The sequence below is a fragment of the Pieris napi genome, chromosome 3 (genome assembly GCF_905475465.1).
Source record: "Pieris napi chromosome 3, ilPieNapi1.2, whole genome shotgun sequence".
Taxonomy (NCBI): Eukaryota; Metazoa; Arthropoda; class Insecta; order Lepidoptera; family Pieridae; genus Pieris; species Pieris napi.
In genome coordinates this window covers 13,250,603-13,267,097 of record NC_062236.1, presented here as the reverse complement: position 1 = coordinate 13,267,097, position 16,495 = coordinate 13,250,603, and the positions used below count along the sequence as shown (strand labels likewise).

At 33.5% G+C, this 16,495-nt stretch overlaps 1 protein-coding gene across 1 annotated transcript; it reads right to left on the bottom strand.

Annotated features, from left to right (window-relative positions):
* Positions 1-8,895: 8,895 nt before the first annotated feature.
* LOC125063309 (chymotrypsin-2-like) lies at positions 8,896-11,027 on the bottom strand. Its single transcript, XM_047669712.1, has 5 exons — positions 10,969-11,027; positions 10,592-10,793; positions 9,877-10,123; positions 9,451-9,618; positions 8,896-9,107 (listed from the first exon to the last, which is right to left on the bottom strand). Exons 1-5 carry the CDS (start codon positions 11,018-11,020, stop codon positions 8,955-8,957), a joined length of 822 nt encoding a protein of 273 aa, XP_047525668.1. The 5' UTR covers positions 11,021-11,027; the 3' UTR covers positions 8,896-8,954.
* Between the last annotated feature and the right edge of the window lie 5,468 nt (positions 11,028-16,495).

The following is a 16,495-nucleotide window of genomic DNA, read 5'->3' as shown; positions in this document are numbered from 1 at the left end:
GACACGGCCCGTCGTGCCGCGGGAACCAGGACCATTCCCTACACACGATCCCCGAGCTCAGCTCCCCATTACGGAGAGCCATCCCCGGCTCAAAACGGAGGCCTTCACTAATCTGCCAACCGAAGCGCCGTCCACGGCCTCTCTCCATGCGCCCGCGCCGAAGACCGTCACAGTTGAGAGGCCCACAGTTAGAGTGAGCTCTCCAGCTCAAACCAAGATTCATGAGAACCGCGACCGATGTGCCCTTCTACGAGAGAAACGTACCACCACGACCTGGAGCTTTCTACCATAGCCCAGTGGATGAAGTTGGCGTCCACACGCCACTTCGACAAGGTTAAACACCATCCCAACCCGTTGCTACGCAAAAGCATCAACTACTACAATGAATGAAATATAATCGAGTAACACACATACAATTCAATAATATTTAGCCATAATTATCACTAAGCACTTATTATGTTTTTTTCATGGTTTTACGTCTTTTGCATATTTTTCCATTTAATGTATACAAAAATAATTAGGCGCTGTTGAAAATGGAAATTATGTTTTTTTACAGTCAAACTTCAATTTGTTTTACGTTATTTATTGAGGCTTTTGGATTTTATTTAACATCCTGCCAACGTAATGAAAAGCATAGAGCTGAGTAATTAAATTCGATTAAGGGTTATAACCCGAGTTTGAGTGTATGTTTAACGAAAAATTAAGCATTTTATTGCCATGAAAGATATTTTTTGATAAAACAATTCGCAAAGTTAATAACTTATAAGGACTACTCTTATATCTTATAAAACGTCATTTTCACATCTGAGACTTAAGAAAATAAATGATTTAAAACATGTAGAAATGTTTTTACTTTGTGTAATATTTAAATTAGGTACTACTACTCTTAACCTCTAATTGTAATACTTAAAACCTATAAAATAATTTTTCTAGCAGATTGAGGTGAGGGCGCTAGTATCGATTTTCGTTATCATATAAAAATAATTTTACAAATATTTTTAGTAATACAATTCAAGCAAACAAATTATTTTTTACGAAGAAACATTGATTTGTTATTTTTCAAGCCAAGCTATTGTTAATTACAAAAGTGTATTGAAAAACGGAATTATACATATTAAAATAAAATTACAATTTGTTGGCATTGGACAAAAATAATTAAATTTTATTTCCACACAGTATTTTATACACATGACAGGCAGCCGGCTTCTTCCGCTTTAGCTTGTTGCCTAAATCTTGTTTTATATTTTATCAAAAGGCTTTACTAAACATTCTCGCTTAGAATCGCTTTGTTTTGGGTTCACTCAGCGAAGGAAAGAGGGATCTAGTTATTGCTAAGTAACTATTTCAAATGCTTACGAAAAGAGCGCGGAAGTGTTATGGAGACCGGCTGCGAGCACTTATAAGTGATTAGCCATATAAGGCATAAGAGGCTCCGCAAAAGCTTGACAATTTTACGAATTAACTGAGATATTCAGAGTAATATTAGTATTCACACAAAAAGAAAATAAAAAGAGCTATGCTAAAATGTTACCTTTTATCAGACTTTATTTATTTATTACTCACAGTTGGTTTACAAACCAGGTTTATTTTCATTATAAGTAGCATGAAGTCTTGAACGAGATTTATAAAAGTTATTAAATCTTTGTCCTTACCTGCCGACTAAGGTGAAATTTTACTCCATTTTATCCATGTTATACTCGTATAATATGGATATTAAAATATATAAGCATTTTTACCTTTAAATTATTTAGTTGTCTGAGAAAATTCAATTCTATTGATTTCAAATAACTACGATTAATGTATTAGTACTTACTAAATGCCCTTGATGTTAATGAGTCTTTTTTTTAATTTTCGTAGCCTTGACGAATGGTGTTGGAAAGCGAAAGTAAATTAAATAATTGTTTTGTATCCAAATAGTAATGTTAATATGAATATATTATTTCAGGTATTTTGACTGAACCAGTCTCATATAGAAGAATCTATCGGATCCGATTACTGTTCGCTCCATATGATTTGTTTATTAATTTTTCTAACCTAACTGCAACTTAGATCTCAAACTCAAAATATCTTTATTCATATAGGTAAACAAGTACACTTATGAACGTCAAAAAGAAGTTAAATTTTAAATTTACATTTACTACCAGTTCGCAAGTCAAGGGCGTAGAGCGGGTAAGAAGAACTGGCAAGAAACTTTCTGCCACTCTTTTTAATCGCCAAGTATTGAGTAATACAAATTGTTTTAACTGGAGCAAATCAATCCCAAGGATTAGGATCATTTAAGTATTCGTCAAATTTATAAAAAGCTTTATTGATTATTTACGTTTTACGAGGGCTTTGAATTTATTTAGTGATAATTCTCTAATTTCTCTTGTTTGTTGTAAAAACGAATACAATTTCCATATTACGAGTAGTTTATCTTCTTGAGCCTGGTTGGTCGTACACTGAAATTATTTCTATTTTGCGTATTATACTGGTGAAAGTCACCATTTGTTTTAAAATCGTTTATATTTTTATGTACATACAACATGGTTTCAAGAATATATTATATTAATCAGATAGTTTCATAATATTTCGTTCCTTAAACTTACTCCGTACAGACTCCCGAGGAGAAACACAACAAATACCCCGAACAGCCGCTTTTGCAGCACAAATATGGATTGAACTTCTGCAGCATCACCCCACAGTAGAATACCGTACGACATAACGCTGTGAAAGTAGCTGTGATACACAATTTTAGCCGTGTCCTTATCAGTAAATTGTCGGATTTTCTTTACTGCATATGCTGCAGAGCTCAGCCTATTCGAAAGAGTCTAATGCCTAGAAAAACAGTTTTGTCAACAAGTTTAGTTCACTGTCCTTAATTTTCAGGTTACCAATATCTCGCTTTATGCTAGAAGTTGTAAATCTAATACATTTTGTTTTATTCTCATTAAGCAGTAAGTTATTTACATTAAACCAGTTTACTATACGAGAGATTGAATTGTTTACATCGTCCAATAATACGTTTTTCCTTTACACTTTAAATAGAAGTGAAGTCTCATCAGCAAACAATACTCATACTTATGAACTTCGTTGACAAAGAATGGGAGGTTGTTTATAGAAATCAGAAATAAGAAAGGCCCGAGAACCGAGCCTCGGGGAACGCCGATTGACACCTGCGAACCCGGAGAGGTGATTCCATTGACATGCACTCTTTGGATCCTTCCCTTTAAGGCTGGAAGCTTTGCCATCAACACCATAGTGTAGAAGCTTTCCAACCAATATATCAGGATGAACACAGTCAAAGGCCTTTGACAGGTCACAAAAGACGCCGACTCCATCATATGATTCTTCCCTGGCGTTAAATATGTCAGAAATCAACTTCACACCGGCATGTGGAGCGACCCTTAGTAAAACCATACATGTTTATTATGTAAGAGTTAATTGTTATTTAAATGTAAAGAAAGTTGGTCTAGCATTGTCTTTTCAAAAACTTTGCTCATCGCGGGGGAGCACTGAAACAGGTCTGAAGTTAGACGGATCAGACTCACGGCAGGTAGCCTTGAACAATGGTGTTATCATACTTAATTTCAATTCGTACATCAATAACGGAATTTAAACTGACTGTTGACATACCCCATATATCTTAACTTTTTTTTTTAAATTAATACATTCTTAAGTTAGGCTAGATTTTAATGTGCCATGATGTCTTAGTAAAGACACATGTATATAAAAAACAAAAAATAATAATAATAAGCTTAAAATTTTTAACAATATCATTACAAGTTATATGTTTAAACTGAAATTTAATATTACATTCAGGTACACATTTTTCCAGCAATGAGATCGCAGCAGCAGGTGAAGAATCCAAGGACTTGGTCGTATTTAGTGGTACATTTGTAAAAAAACTCTTGAAAAGGAGAAGCTACCTCTGGGTCAGATTTTATTAATTTCCCTTTAACATTTAACATATAATCGGTTCGTTTCTCAGACGTTTTACCTGGTTCTTCATTTATTATTTTCCAGGTAGCTTTTACTTTATCCATGCTATTTTTTATTTTTTGAACTTAAATATTGTGACTTTGCAATTTTGCAATCTTTTTTGGAATTATTTGAATACAACCTAACATATTCCCTAAATTCCACACTAGTCTTATATTGCTTTTCATTATTCATTTCATATAATTTTAACCTTTTCCTGTGTAACTCCTCATTTGCCCAGTCACAGAAACTTGTTTTCTCAGAGACCAATCAAAATCAAAAAAAAGTCTTTTGAGTAAATACTTTCTTGAATTCATCATTAAAATGTTCCAAAAAAAGTACTGTATAAATTATTAGAGAAGTTGTCACACAGTAATGGCATCCTATACATCAATGTTTCCCTAAATATGGCCAAACGGTCATTTGTAATAGGAGTTAACACAATTTTCTTCTTTTTACATGTTTTTTACTTTGTATGTTTGTATTATTATTGTATTGTCACTATATATATAATATTATCTATACAAGTTGCAGTGCTGGCTGTTATTCTTGTGGATGAATGTGTGTGTGTGTTATTATAGTGAGCTGATGGAGGACAACAATGTCTTATCACGTCGCCAATAGCCGTCCTAATTTTAGTCTACTAGGCTCATTCTGATAATATGTATCTTTAATGCCCTTTTGAATTGGTTAATCGCGCTAATATTACGGATTTTAGACGGTAATTCATTAATTAATAATTGCACACCCTCATACTTAATAGACTTCTTCAAATAATTTGTACGCGGCTTCGGCAAGATAAGCAAACTCGCTCGACGAGTATTGCGTGTAGTGGTTTGTTTGATTTTTTAAATGATAAGCTACTATGGAGAGTGTTATTTTTTTAAAATAAAGATATAGGTGCTAAAAACATATAGTTGTTTAATAGTCATAATTTGGGTTTCTTGATAGATTTTATTAGTATGTTTTGAAAATTTGTATCTAAATAGTGCATTTATTAATTTATTTTGTAGTGTTTATATGTATTTTGTTCTCGACAATAAGTCGATTTCTTACAAGGCAAGGACGGTGAGGGACAACCTCTGCGTCCAGGTATTCTCTCCGCAACAGCACGGATGCCTGACCTCGTCCCTTCACTCCAAATGCAGCGGAGGTCTCACGATCCTTCTACTCGTTGAGCGCCTCCTAAGGGTAGTTATCTGAAGCATCCCGAAGGAGATAGATGCCGTGATAGACCATTGAATCAATAAATAATTAATTATAAAATAAAATTTTGTAAAGAGTTTCTTTTTTACAAAATTTAAATAAACGTTTACGTAAGTAATTTTTAATTATATGTTAAAATTGCTTTTCGCTTTTATATTTGTTATCAATAGTTGTTGCTGCATATGTATTTGTGAAGCAATTTAGCATGACAGAGACTTTTTTCTTGTATCATTTACTTTCCTTTACTATCTAGAATGTTTAATTAAATTTCTAGTGGCGTTCGCAAAGGCAGCAGGCATGTTTAAGATATTATGTAGGAGATTAAAGTTATCAGAAAATTCTCTTTATATATGCAGAGGTCTCTTTAGGTAAACACTTAATTTGATTTCAAAATCCCTTCAAGAAGAATTCAATCAGGTATAAAAATAACAAAAAACTTTAGGCATTAGGCCACGTTCAAGTGTCCACTGCTCTGCACCAGAAAGCGACTTCACAAGAATCGTTTTATTCATAATTTGTAATAGAAAGTTGCGGTTATGTTGTAAAGGTAATTTAGTTACTGTACTGATAATATGAAAATGAATAAATAAATGAAATTATTACATTATTTGTGATTGGTTGAGGAATGCTTGGCGGTTTCATAAAACCGGTTTCTAAAAGCATCATTATAATCTACTCTAAATTAAACTAAACTCTCTGTATACTTAAATACTCTTACATAATCACACTGTTAAAATATTGCGTTCCATTTCTATTTCGTATTCAATTTCTATTAAAAGTTTCTAAATTCAAAAAGAGGCAAAAGCATCGTATTCTTCCTAGAAGAATTGTTTAAAAAGATGTCAAATTTCTAGACTCTTGAATACTGCCTTGCGATTCTGTAGCGCGACCGCCGCTGTAAAAACCGCTGTGCGAAAAGTGAGTTACAGAATCGCAAGGCTGTTCGAAATTATTGTTCGATTAGATGCATTTTTATATATACTTTTTGTTAATTATATTTGTCAATAGTAATATCCTCTACTTAGAATTTTAAAATGAGCGTTTTGAGCTTGTTTGTGAACTATTGTAAGGCAAGGTATCAGCTCTAACCTCCCTATTTATAAGATACGTACTGGTAATTTCTTAACTGATCATTTAAAGAAGAATATGGTGGTAAATTCGAACAACTAATAAAGCGGTACGCAAAGGGAGGTCACAGAAAAACATTGTTTACGGATGAGTAATTTTTTACAATTCAACAAAGAAAATGACCGGCTCAAACCTCTAAGGAAGCTTCCCAATTAGTCGACAAAGTACAACGTGGGTACTATCCGACTTCAGTGATGATTTGGTGGGGAATTAGCTATGAAGGAGTGACTGAGCCATACTTTTGTGAAAAAGGTATCAAAACATCGGCACAAGTATATCAAGATAGCTAGATAAAAGATAAGTGAAGCCCCTTAACAACACCATGTTCAATAACCATGAATGGTCCTTCCAGGTAGACTCAGCGCCGGGTCATAAAGCTCGGTTTACGCAGTCTTGTTTGAAAACGAACGTTTCGGACTTCATCAGAGCTGAAGACTGGCAGTGCACAGTCGCAGATTGGTTTGAAATCCCAAAAACTGGCCAAAAGTAGGAAAAACATTATTTTTTTAAGTGACTTTTAATGGTTGGAACAGTTGTAGTGGTATACCTATAGTATGCATTATGACCGTTATAAAAGGGGAATCATCCCTACCTGGCTTGGGAACCCATTCCGTTCGTGAGCGTCGGGCCTGCCGCATTTTCAACTCGTCTCGCGTCGAAAATAACAGAAAGTTCAGACATGTGTAGATTCGCGAATATTTATCGAATTTGGATTCTTCTCCAGAAAGTAAGTACAATTGTATTTTATATAAACTCTTTTGTAATGTTGTCTTTACCGTCTGATCGACGATGTTTAATTTATGTCACTTGACATAATATATGTAAGATATTTTAATTTTTTCATTATAAAATATTCATTACAAAATAATATTATTTTACTTTATAAAACCTAGAATATAGGCTTTAAATGTTGTTTCTTTTGTATTCACAGAGAAACGCAGTTGCGCCTTATTTATTCCCAGTATAAGCGATTGATACTACAGTCGACTCTCGATAATTTGAAACTCAGGGGACCAGAGATAAATTTCAAATTATCAAGAGTTCAAAATAACAAGTGTTTTGAATAAGCACGAGGGGGAGGGGCGACTGAAGGAAATAAGAATTTGATCAAAATTTGTTACTTATTATTTCTATATTCTTATTATGTATTAACAATTATTATTACATATAACAATTATTCACAAATTTTTATTTCAAAAAGAAGTCTGTAATCTTTTTTTTGAGTGAGTGACTTCAGTTTATCATTGTCCAAAGAATTTTTGATAGTGGTGAGAGCTTCAAAGTAATCGTCACTTGTGTCGGCAACAATTGACAAGTCTGTGTATGTATGTAAACAAACGACAGGTACGTGCATGATAAACGCTTCAAATTATAGGGAGTAGGGAAGACTGGATTTCAAATTATAGCATGTTGGCGAGCAAGATAATACTTTTTCAACTTCAAATTACCGAAGGGACCAATTACTATTGATTTTATTCAATTTATCGAGAGTTTTTCAAGGGACCGGAAAAAAATTTCAAATTATCGAGAGATTCAAATTAACGAGTGTCAAATTATCGAGAGTCGACTGTATTATATATATACTGATGAAATCTAAAGTAAATTCAGAGTAAATGTTTTCGATCGTGATCTTAAAAAAGTTAAATCAACAAATGCCTTGATTACATTTTTTTTTACTATTTTACTGATATTGATTTGTGCAAAAAATGCAAGGGTTATGGATACTAGACCAATTATAAACGGTGAGGAATTGAATCTGGATTATACAACTGTATTTCTCGGAATCACCATGAATTAAAAACTTCAGTGGTCCCCTCATATTAACGGATTGGCGAAGAGACTTAGTTCTGCAGCCTACGCGGTTAAAAAAATTCCCTCACTAACTGATGTCGATACAGTTAGACTTGTTTATTTTAGTTACTTTCATAGCTTAATGACTTATGGCTTATTATTATGGGGTCATGCTGATGATGTCGAAACTATTTTCATCCTGCAGAAGAGGGCTATTCGTGCTATCTTTAATTTAAAATATAGGGAATCTCTTAGAGATAAATTCATGGAAATTAATATACTTACCTTTCCCTCGCAATATATTTATGAAAATATTATGTATGTATACAGAAATAGTGATAAGTTTACTAGAATAGAAGAAAATAATAAATAGAAGAATACGCACAATGTTAATACACGGAACAAACGCAGGCTGCAATTTCCCCGTACTAGACTATCTAAAGTTAGTAATTATTTTTTGGGGAAAGGGATACTCTTCTTTAATAAAATCCCAGAGGCTCTTTTATCTCTGCCTTTCAATAAATTTAAGAAATGTATTAAATAAAAGCTGTGTAAAAAGGCTTACTATAAAGTCAACGATTATCTAGTTGATAAAAGGGCCTGGGACTAGTGCTAGACAGGCTACTTCTAATTAATTTGCGATATTTGTTTTAAAATAAGTGTTGTTTGATGATTTGCTATTTTAAAAGAGTACCGAGAGTTTTTTACGCCGGCTTTTTCTCTCGGCCTACACCCTCTGTCTTCTTTGCCGATGATTAGGGATGTCTACAAATTCAAATTTAATGACGTGGAATAAGTGATACATGTATCTTATGTTCCATAATAAACGTATTTTATTTTTATTTATTTTTTTATCACCAAAAATATAGTTAAGGCTTATTGGCATCCATGGTGTCCTTAATCCAAGAAGTGTATTTACTGGTTCTCGTGAAGACATCAGGCTGGCCTTTGGCACATGGAATATTCCACGACACAATACCACTTGATTTGTTGTTGCATACCAATGATCCACCAGAATCACCCTGAAATAAAATTCAGTACAGTAACACGAAAGTTAGCTAACGCGTATGTTAGCGAACTCATCATTTTGTAACCAGTCCAAACATTTTTTGAGAACAACTGAGGACATGAACTACTCTTACAGGGAGCGCAATTTTTGCACAGTTTTTGTGCACAGCCGGGGGTTGACCCTACGACCCCAGAGACGAGAGTCGTACGCTTAAGTGAATAAGCCAAGTCTGCTAATGCTAGTTCAGCAAAGAAAGTTTCGAAGTAATCGAAGAAGATAGTCGTATGAACGTAATCCGTCCCAGCCTGATGCTGGGAAAGGACAGTACACTTAAAGCAATTCGAATATTTACTCACCTGACAACCGCCTTCACCTTTCTTGTTGAGAATACAGATGTGGTTAGGAGTAATAGGGTCAGTCTTTTCAAAGCGTCGGAAATGATTAAACGTAGTTTTACAATCTTTCTCAGATATAACTTTTACGTCCAACCATTGCAATTTGTCGGGTCTGTTTCTCTGATTTTGCTGTAAAGAAGATATATCCCTTTAATAGTGTATGTTTAAATTAAGGGCACTATTTTTGTTTATTGATATAGTAGGTACTTATATGGAAATTTTCATAAAATATAACAAGAACGTTGTTTTTCAAGTACGTAGTTTTTTTTAAACCTTAGCCATCTTTTGGATACAGAAATAGATCAGATACTAAAGAGTAAAAGAAAATGGTTTTCTGAAATGATAGAATCGGCCTTTGGCGATATGTGATATACCTCTAATACTTACGGTAGTGAATCCCCATCCAGATAATTTACACTTTTCTCCTGGTTTGGGGTCTTCGGTTGCTACTTCGATGGGTTTAACTTTGTCCGTAAATTTGATCTTCTCAGCAGTTCTCAACAAAGCAATATCATTCTTATTGGGATTCGTTGTGTATTTTTCATGTTTAAAGAATTTGTCAATTTTATATCTAGTGCCTCCCTTAGTTTTTGAGTTGGTTCCCGCCAAAATGGACAAATCTTTTGGAGATTTACTGAAATTATTTTTTTTAAGAAATAATGTTTTTGTTAAGTGCCACTAAATCTAGGATCGATTGTAAAAGTATTTGTCCCGTTATATAAAAAAGAGCTACAAATTTCCGTGAATTTCTGTGATAAAGCATATCTATAGTCAACGAAAAGCTTCAAACAGACACAGTGCTACCTTAAGAGCAAGCACGTTGCGGTCGTGGTACGAAATAAGCAAAAACAACGTGAATCTGTTTCAATGTAGAATAGAAGTAACCAAGAACGGCATGACTTTTGCAGCTTTAGACCGCACTATTTCAGTAAACATTAATTAAAGACCGAAATGACGTGGTTTAGGTGTTTAGTTTTGAAATAAGTGATGCTAGCAGTGAATCTAAGAATATTATCTAAATTAAAAAAATAATTTATGTATTACAAAGCGATTGAACAAAAATCAAGGGGCAACTGTAAAGCTAAGTGAAAATGCCACTTACTTTTTGAGACAATGCGCAGCAGTGAGGATCCATCTGTCAGCGATTATGGCACCGCCACAGGTATGAAAGTTGTTGTGCTTTGTTTTCTGCAGAGATATTTGGTAGGGAAGGGCACCGTCTGGCGCATCTGAACCGCCCACGACACGACCGGACGCTTCGCCAGAATCAAGTTCTGAGTTCTTTAAGGTTTTCAGTTCTGCGGCTTTACAAATAATGGTAAAATTAAATTAATATGCTGGAGGAAGGAATCTTTTTTATTATACTATCTTTAGCCTTGCAGCCTTTTAGAGTAACCTTCTTTTCAATGATGTGACAAATAGATAATGTTCATACACCTGGTAATAATTATTAATATATCGTTATAAGGTGACACTTACCGATAGCGCCGCAAAAAAGTACACCAAGTAGGAGATAGTTAACTAAAGACATGTCTCTAAATGTGCCTGTGCTAGAAAAATATTCCATTTATATAGAAATTTTCTTTGACTAAGGAAGTGTGAAGTGAAATTAATTAAAAAAAAACTAGCATTTTAACTTAACAATTCACATACGAGTATATAATATAATTGTAATGGGAGATGGTTGGTATAACATTAAGGACGTATTTTAAATGAGATCCATTATTTTTATGATATTATTCTGATTTTAATTTACAACATGTTTATAAGGTTCGAGATATTTATATTGCCTATATTGTAATTTCCAAAATATATTAAAAAAAACCGGAAGACGGGACAGTTAAATATGCAATTTAGTAGTTTTTTTAGATGATGATTGATCGGAATAACGATTATCACAGTTTATTGTTACTGTTGATTGGTTTTCATAATATAGTAAGTATTTAAACTGAACCTTATTGTTTTTGGAAAATAATCGATTTACTGATTGTCGTTAAGGTATGAAAAAAGTGTGTCTTTTTCTAATTAATAGTTTTTATGTATTGTACTTTAACCTTGATAATAATTTATGTTTTTTCCACGTTTGACGCACGTACTCCCATAATAATTATAACGAATTTTTATTTTAATTATGTTGAAGGCCGCCATGTAAAATTACCATAGTAATGTGAAAATAAATAGATATCGATCAAAAATTTTGTTATTTCCATATTTCGTTGTCTTGTTATGTCCATTGCTGATAAGGGTTTATAATTTGTTGTTTTACTTATTTATATTATAGTTGTTGAAACTCCTGCCAACCATTGAAAAAAAACAGCGATTGAAAGGAGTGGCGCCTAGTGCTTCACTCTCATTCTACACGTACACTCATAATTTCAGAAAAGGTAGAGAATGTAAATAATATTTCTAGCCTATAGACAAACTCCCGTAGTGCAAGAAACTTTTTTGTTGTTTTAGTTTAGTCATACTAGCAGATCTCACCTGTGAGAACTCACACCTCACATATACCGTGAGGGCGCAGAGACGCTAAGTACTTAATTTAGTGTTTTTGTGTTTTTTAAAAGACAATTCACACCAATTGACCGAGTCCCATGCTAAGCTGGTGAAGCTTGTGTTATGGGTACTAGGCAATGGATATACATACATAGATAGATAGACATATAAATACATATTTAAACACCCAAGACCTAAGCACAACACCAAATGCTCATCACATCGATGTTCGTCTCAGCCGGGGATCGAACCCGGGACCCATGAATTCGCAGTCAGGTACTAACCACTAGACCAATGAGTCGTCAAATTTAATTGGCTAAGTTAGGGAAGAAGACATTTTGAAGAAAAGAAGACTAACATAAAGACAAAAAATGGATATACAAGACCTTCTTATACCAAGACCAAGTCAGGAGAGTGACTGGTTGAAATTAATCGATTGGCTTTGCATAAAGATTTGGGTTTAGAAATCAAAACAATATTTGTGTTCCCACAAAATAAGTTCTATTTATAGTTGCCCATAACGCGATTGAATCTCTCTCTCTTCTCTCAATATCTTAATATCTCACGACTGTTTTAATGTAAAGTAGGAGCAAACCGTGATCCATGTGGTATCAATATATTTCAGAAATTAGTATTATTATTATTTTCTTATGTAGTCCATTTTAAGGGTCGTCATGCTCGCTTAAATGTCATTGCTTGTGGCGGCGTCCATGCGTAGGGTTGTCTCTCTCCCTAAGATATGGTGAGGGGGCCGATGGTTGGCCAGGCGTCATACTTGTGAACGGATGCTACTGTTGACTGGTCGGACTTGAATTCATGTATTCGGAGATGTTACTTATTTTGACTAGGTAGCAGCGTTGCCAGATTTTTTTATTGCCAAGTCGGGATTTTGGAACTTTTTGAGTTAAAAAAGCGGGAATCTTTCGTCAAAATCGGGACATACATAGTAACTAAAGGTGATATTTTAAAGCAGATTTACCCTATCGTTAAATACTTGTCTTCTTAATAAAAAAAAAACAAAACCAAAAAAACTATTTATCTTAATATATATAAATTTACAACACAAGAAGATAATGATGGATTCAAATATTTTACCTTGTCTTACATACGCAAGTTAAACGTGGGTTTTCAGCAAGAAAACAACTAGAAAAATCCTGTCTTGCCAGCATGCAATGGAAAGAAGCATCCTAAAGTTAAGGAGAATAAACAAAATAAAAAATGTTGAAATCCGTAAAAAAACCAAACTTACAGATGCACTTGAACAAGCTCTAAGGCTAAAATGGAAATGGGCAGGTCATATTGCTAGAGCGCGGGATAAAAGATGGACACTAGAAATAACAAAATGGACTGGACCTACTGGAAAGAGACGTATAGGACGACAAAGGAAAAGATGGACAGATGACATTGTAGAACTAGCGGGGGAAAACTGGATGGATGTTGCGCAAAACAAAGAAAAATGGAAAATTATGGAGGAGGCTTTTACCCTAAAAGGGGCCATACAAAAACCAGATATAAAAAATAATAAATAAAATCTAACTTAAATTTTGTTAAAACTTACTAACTTAACTAATACTTATAAAATATTAAGGAATATAAACTAACAATTGTTGTATGTATGGATTAAATAAAGCTTTAATAATAATAAAAAAATATATAAATTACGTGTCACGTTGTTTGTCCGCTATGGACTCCTAAACTACCGAACCGATATCAATCAAATTTGCACACCGTGTCTAGTTTGATCCAACTTAAAAGATAGGATGAGGAGCTTACATCTCAATTTATACCCGCAATATTATTTTATTGCAAAATATTTGTTTATTATTTGATAGTCACAATTCTAACAGATGGCGCTGTGTTGAAAGCCAACGTTTCAAATAAGCTACAATTTAATGGCATAACCACCAAAAAAGCATTTAAAAAATTAGCCTATTCGTAAGACCTTCTATGTGTCGACCCCACTGGAGTTTACTATCTAAAGTAATTCCCAAGAACACCGCATTATCAACAAAGTTTATTTCCTCGTCTTTAATTATTATTTATGAATAAATACTATTTACGTAGTAACAAATTTAATAAATTTTGTCTTTTAAGCGAGCCATAGCCCATAGGTACAAATAATCAAGATAAACGACATTAGTTAGAATATTTATTTCGCGAGAATGACCAATCTAAGAAAACAAGTATATTATAGTAATAACATCACGTAATGGAACAACTCTTATACACGTTAGAATTACATATTTTGACTCTGGCAAGTCAATACATTTATGAGAATATTTTGTATGTGCGGAAAAATATAGATATCTTTAAAAAGAATAGTAGCTTCCATAATTATAGAACTCGTAATAAAGACAAAATTAGCGCACCAACCAGAAGGCTGCATAAAACGAGTAATTCTTTCCAAGGCAATTGTATACGTTTTTTCAACAAAATCCCTAGTGAGATACAAGCGTTGTCAATAAATAAATTAAAATCGTACATTAAAGTAAAACTGCTTGCTAAGGCTTATTATAATATAAATGAATATTTAAACGATCCTAGTGCTTGGATATGAGTTGCTCCAGTATGTATTATAGGTAACACGACTGAATCTCTCGGCTGCATTTCCAGACTCTGGGGCGATCGTCAACATCCACGACTGTTTTAATGTAAAGTGGGAACAAACCGTGATCCATGTGGTATCCAATTGTTTTAGTATTATTATTATTTTCTTATGTAGCCAAGTCCACATTTTAAGGATCGTCATGCTCGCTTAAATGTCATTGCTTGTGGCGGCGTCCATGCGTCGGGTTGTCTCTCTCCCTAAAATATGGCGAGGGGGCCGATGGCTGGCCATGCGTCATACTCGTGAACGGGTGCTACTTGTGGTGACTGGTCGTACTTGAATTCGTGTATGCGGTGATGTTAATTATTTCGACTATGTGTTTGCGTGTTGTTCCCACGAGAATGTAAGTGCGTGCTCCTATTTCACCATGCCTCCTGCTGATAGGGGTCAGCTTAAAATGTCATGTGGAACATGGTGTTATGGTTGCAGCTCCTTACAAACGTTGTGTAAAAAAAAAAAAAAACATGGCGATTAAAAAGAGTGGCGGAGAGTTTATTGCCAGTTCTTCTCTTCCGTTCTACGCCCTTGATTTGAGAACTGGCAGTAAATGTAAAATTAGAAGCATTAATATTTATTTCTTTAATGACGAATCACAAGTGTACATTGTGTTACCTACGTGAATAAATGATTTTTGAATTTTTTGAATTTTGAATACTTACCGTTATTAGATTAATTAAAGTTTATTCGGTTATTTAATTACGGGAGAATCTAATGCTATACAATAATTTCATTAGCGAAGACTTTAATAAAAAAATCATCTTCATAAACATGGTTTCCAGTTCACATTTTCAGTTCATTGCATAATTTAAGATTTAAAAAAACTATAAATAAATGAAGATATATCTGATCTCTAGATCTAGATATTAAACATAATATTCGACGAAAAATGAAAATAATTAGTTTTCATGAAAAAACAAAGTAATACTTTTTAATTTCCTTCTTTTAACGAGTTTTGTTACTTTAATTAGTAATATTTAAAGATAACAAATTTAATAGCATTGAACGTTTGTTATAATGTTGAGATGGGCTATTAAGCGATTTTTCCTTTATGTTACTTATATGTGATTAACTATTATTATTAAAGATGATAATTACCTAACTTATGGCAAAAGCCGAAGTACAGAAACATATAAATTTTAATTGTTTATTCAGATTTTCAGCGTCAGACATCTAACGATTCTTGTAGACTTAAGTACATCTATATTAAGCAGCGTTGCCATAAGTCCCGATTTTGGCGGGACGTCCCGATTTTTTAATGAAAATTAAATGTCCCGCGCGGGACAGGCTTTTTTTTCGCTTTTTGGAATTAACTTAACCGTCACTCAAGACTGCCATGCATAGAAATGGCACCAGCTCTTTCAACAGTTACCAAAAAAAGATAACACGAATACCTTTAAACTACTACCTCACTATTACTTATACTACTATCTTCATATTAGGTATCGCAACATCAAACTGCTTCCCTGAATGCCATTTATCCCAGATAAATTATAATTTAAATGGGCGGATGCCAGAAACAAATTTTATTGTCTGTAAATTAAAGCAGAATTACTCATCTAGATTAATCTACAGCTATCTAATAAAATAATTATAATACATCTTTATTAAAGAGAAAGAGGAAACTTTAAAATAAGTTAAATCTTCAAAAAAATACCAAAATATTTTCAGTGCAATAATTATGAGAAAACGTGCGTCATATTATAATCAAGGTTGATATATAAAAACTATTAATTAGAAAAAGGCGTTCTATTTGTCGTAACGTTAACGACAATCTATAAATCACTACCAAACAAATAAGGCTTTGTTTAAAAACTTACTAGATAATAGAACTACCTACGAACTATTATGTAAAAAAAATAAACAGTTACTTAACTGTGATGATCGTTGTTTCGATCGTTATCTAAA